We start from the raw sequence: 4263 nt of genomic DNA, 5'->3' as shown, positions 1-4263 counted from the left end.
TTGCGAGCGCTAAATTAATATATTTACATGTTCTCCTGCCACAAGACGCACGTAAACGCCCCATATTGCATATTCATTGCAGAAAAAGTACTAAATGGATAAGAGGCGCTATTTAGCACATTTTAAAGACCAAATCCTTTTAGCACGCTGTTGATAGATCAGTTTGTACATTTTTTAGCGTGCGCAGTGAAATAGCTCACGTTTTTATACACGCAAACCTTTGATAGATCCGGCCCATAGTGTGGTTTTCAGCAAACAGGGGTCATTCTGGTAACCAAAAGTTGAATCTCAAACCTTCCTTGGTATATCACACCAAGCCTGCATGTAGCGACAGTGGAGAGAAAAGCTCTCTTTGAACATTAAGAAACCTCTAGCACAACCAGTCCCAGTATGAGCGGCCTTCTGCTGAGACCAACTTGGGTTCAAGGAAACAGAAGCAGACATACAGAAAGAAGCATATATACAAAAGGTTAACTGTTAATTAAAAAAGACACAGCCAGGAAGACAAGCTTGGAGCCAGCTCCCATTTCAGAGGACGAAGAAGAGAACATACAGTTAATTGTAGTAAGAGAAACCAGTCTCCAAAAACAGGCAATGCTCCAATATCTTTAAACAGTATTGCTGATGGCAGAGGCACAGCTGATATTTATTGCTGATATTCACAGTCTTAATGTATTTGCATGCACAATACATAATACACATCAATGATCAGGGAAGTCAACTGTGGAAATCTTAAAGGAAATTTATGACAATGGCATAGATTTTGAATGGTGTAGCTATCAAGATGGCTTCGTAGGCAATATGGTCTAACTAGATATTGCTAGTAATTTGTTGTGTTTTTATTTGTTGGAAGATAGCAAACCTGTTCAGCCTCCTCAGATGTATGAGAAATATGAATGGATGGATGGTTCAAAAAGCAGCTGGTGTCATTCATTTGATCTAGTGACAGCTGGTTGGTATATGCAGCCATAAGGTCTGCTATGTTTGCAGCTGCCAGCAATAAGTCCTACAGAATAGTGAAAGTCACAGACTGAATTTACAGAAGAGAGCAGTGGTAATGATGGTTTTAGTTCTGTTGTGTGACAACCTCAGCATACAGCTGAGGCCCTTCTACAAAAGAAAAGCAGAAAAACTGAATTTTATAGTCGAAGCATAACAAATACTTTAGCGTGTTTAAATACTGTCACAACATTTCAAATATATGTAATTTTAGGAAACATAAGACCAAGGTTCTTAAGTTTGGTATTGGAGTTAAAGCTAGTGTTCAGAGCAGGTAACCTGACTAAGCAATTTATTTTCAGATTTGGTGTTCAATAGACAAAAACCCAATTTATTTGCTTTAGTTAGGGAAAACTATATATGTGTTTAGGCAAATGTATTATTGTCTAATGGCTGTGCAATAAGTTTAGCAAATCAAAATATATAATATGAAAGGACAAAACAATGAAAGAAAAACGAAAGTGAAAATAAAATTAGAGATTTATCTGAAGTCATGTGGTTTACCAGAGCAGGTAATGTTATTTAGCAGAGGAGACAATTGCTGCTTACTCATTTTGCAGTAGAGCAGCAAGACCAGAATGTTTCAACATTTATCAAGGGTATTTTGGGGTGAGTACATTTTACTTCAAATTGCACAAAGGCTGTAAAAAATATTCCAAACAAGCAAATTTATCTATTTAATGTATTTTATTTTCTCATATTTTATTGAAATTTCTTTGTTTCAGTCTCAAGTTTTTTAACCAGTAAATTCTGTCAAAAATGCTTGTATCTTTTTATTAACAGCTTATTTAATCTAAAATTACCATCCATTTCTGCATAAGGTCTACTTATCAGTGTTACTGACTAGCAGATGTGATATTGGGAGATATGTGAACCTCATTTAACCCTAATATTGTTCTATGATTAGCCCGTCTGTTTTGGGTCGGTCTCAAAAGGTGTAAGCTGGAGGGATACAAGATAAATTCTTGTGTGTTTGTGAATGCATAAATACAGTACCATGAGAGTTCAGCTTTTAGACAACGTTAGAAAACTATGTTAAGGTAAAGTAAAAATCAGAAACATTGAGTCAGTTATAGGTCTATAATTGACCAAGTCATCTGGGTCAAGAGATGGTTTCTTAAGAAAAAGGTTTAATTATAGCAACCTTAAAAGCCTTTGGTACATATCCTTGTAACAGGGAGAGATTAATCACATCTATAATGGAGGACAAGATCAAATGGAATACTTCCTTAGATAACCTGATTGGAATTGGACCTAACATGCAAGTTGAAGGCTTAGATTAATAAAGCACAGAGGACAGCAAAAGTGTTGAAGGTTGTAGTTCTGTTTTGTGACATCCTCAGAACACAGTTGAAGCATTTTGTAGAAAAGGTCCATAATACCTGCATTTTGTGTTCAGAGCATAACAAACACGTTTAATTTTTATAAATACTGTTGCAACATTTCAAATATATGTCATTTTAGGAAACATAAGACCAAGGTTCTTAAGTTTGGTATTGGAGTTAAAGCTAGTGTTCAGAGCAAGTAACCTGACTGAGCTATTTATTTTCAAGGTGCCCTGGTCAATAGACAAAACCCAATTTATTAGGCTTTATTTAGGGTAAACTATATGAGTTTAAGCAAATTTATCATTGTACGATCCTGTGCAATGATTTTAACTAACCGTAATATGAAAGGAAAAAACAATAAAAGAGAAATGAAAGTGAAAACAAAATTAGGAGTTTTATCTGAAGTCATGTGGTTTACCAGAGCAGGAAATGTTATTTAGCAGAGACAATTACTGCTCACGCATTTTGCAGCAGAGCAGCAACACACAAATAGACAATGGTTCACTTTTGTTTGCCTTTCAAACGGCACTTCAGGTATGTTGGTGTGAGTGCATTTTACCTCAGATTAGTCTTTTAGATATTTACTGCAATTGATTCACTAAAGCTATTAAAAATATTTAATACAAGCAAACATGTCTTATTTTTTCATATTTTATTGAAATGTCTCTGTTTCAGTCTCAAATAATTTTTTTTTAACCAGTAAATTCTGTGAACATTTTTTTATATTTTTTTATTAACAGCTTATTCAATCTACAATTACCATCTTGGTCTTTTTCTGCTTAAGGTCAACCTACGACAGACCCAGAAGACCCTGGTAAGTTAGTGACTAGTAGATGTGTGAGGGATTTGCACAAACCAGTCAGAAAACCACTGAAAAAAATAATTTAAAAAAAGTCTTAATTTATTCCAAAAAATGTGTTCTACAAATGAAAACTGGGCCCAAAAACAGAGATAAACAAAACAGAATAAAATTCAGGCTTTAACATAAAAAACTCAAGCACAAACTGACCTAACAAACATACATGAGGGAAACTTAAATAGTGGCTGATCAAACCACTGTTGAAACACAATGGGGATAACTGAGTAACAAAAAAAAAAAAAAACTTAATTAAACAGATAAATACTGGCCAGACACTAAATACTTTTTAAATTTAACTAATTAACAAAATTACCCAAACTAAGAATATTTAAACAAATGACAAACAAATTTCCCTTCCCTTTACAAATGGTGTGACACGCTGATTAGTCTGCAACCACCAATTGAGGAAAGCTGGAGCTTATTGCAGCCCTCCACGAGCCGATCCAAAGAAAACCAGCAATTCAAAGAAGAAATTAGTCAATTGCATCTTAACAAAAAAAAACAAAAAACTGACAAATAAAGTTAACTAAATGTGTGCACTGCAAAAAGCTAACTTAAAGTGAGGCTAATGCAAATGTATGAAATGTGCAACTAATTTTGAAAATGAAAAATGTAAGAGTTACCACACAGCTTCAGAGAGGCTGTCACAAGATTTGATATTAGCAGATATGTGAAACTCATTTAACCCTATTATTGTTGCATGATTAGCCCGTTTGTTTTGGGTTAGTCTCAAATGGTGTAAGCTTGAGCAGTACAAGATACTCTTGTGTGTTTGTGAATGCACAAATGCCATGAGAGTTCAGCTTGCAGACAAGGTTAGAAAAAGTAAAGGTTAGGTAAAGTAAAACTCAGAAACATTGAGTGAGTTTAGAGAAGATAGAAATCCTAAAATAACTTTACCCTGGTATAACTTTACAGTTATACTTTTTAAACTCATGACTGACATGAGTAAAGAAATCTTATGGTACTAGTTCACTTACCATTCTCTGTTTTTCCTTTAATAAAGCTCAGAAGAAAGAGTCACCAAGTAATTGATAACATTTTGTTTCTGAAAACATTTAATTAATCTTTGGAAAA

General features: G+C 34.2%; 1 protein-coding gene across 1 annotated transcript in view; it reads left to right on the top strand.

The window, feature by feature from the left end:
- Positions 1-3977: 3977 nt before the first annotated feature.
- LOC107105010 (interferon-induced protein 44-like) overlaps positions 3978-4263 on the top strand; it is a 3398-nt gene continuing 3112 nt past the window's right edge. Inside the window, exon 1 of the mRNA XM_015405126.1 lies at positions 3978-4001. Coding sequence (XP_015260612.1) covers positions 3978-4001 — 24 coding nt within the window. The remainder of the gene's footprint in view (positions 4002-4263) is intronic.

Source organism: Cyprinodon variegatus, unplaced genomic scaffold (genome assembly GCF_000732505.1).
Source record: "Cyprinodon variegatus isolate N-32 unplaced genomic scaffold, C_variegatus-1.0 Scaffold2004, whole genome shotgun sequence".
Taxonomy (NCBI): domain Eukaryota; kingdom Metazoa; phylum Chordata; class Actinopteri; order Cyprinodontiformes; family Cyprinodontidae; genus Cyprinodon; species Cyprinodon variegatus.
Note: the sequence above shows the minus strand (reverse complement) of the source record. Positions and strands in the feature narration are given on the sequence as shown.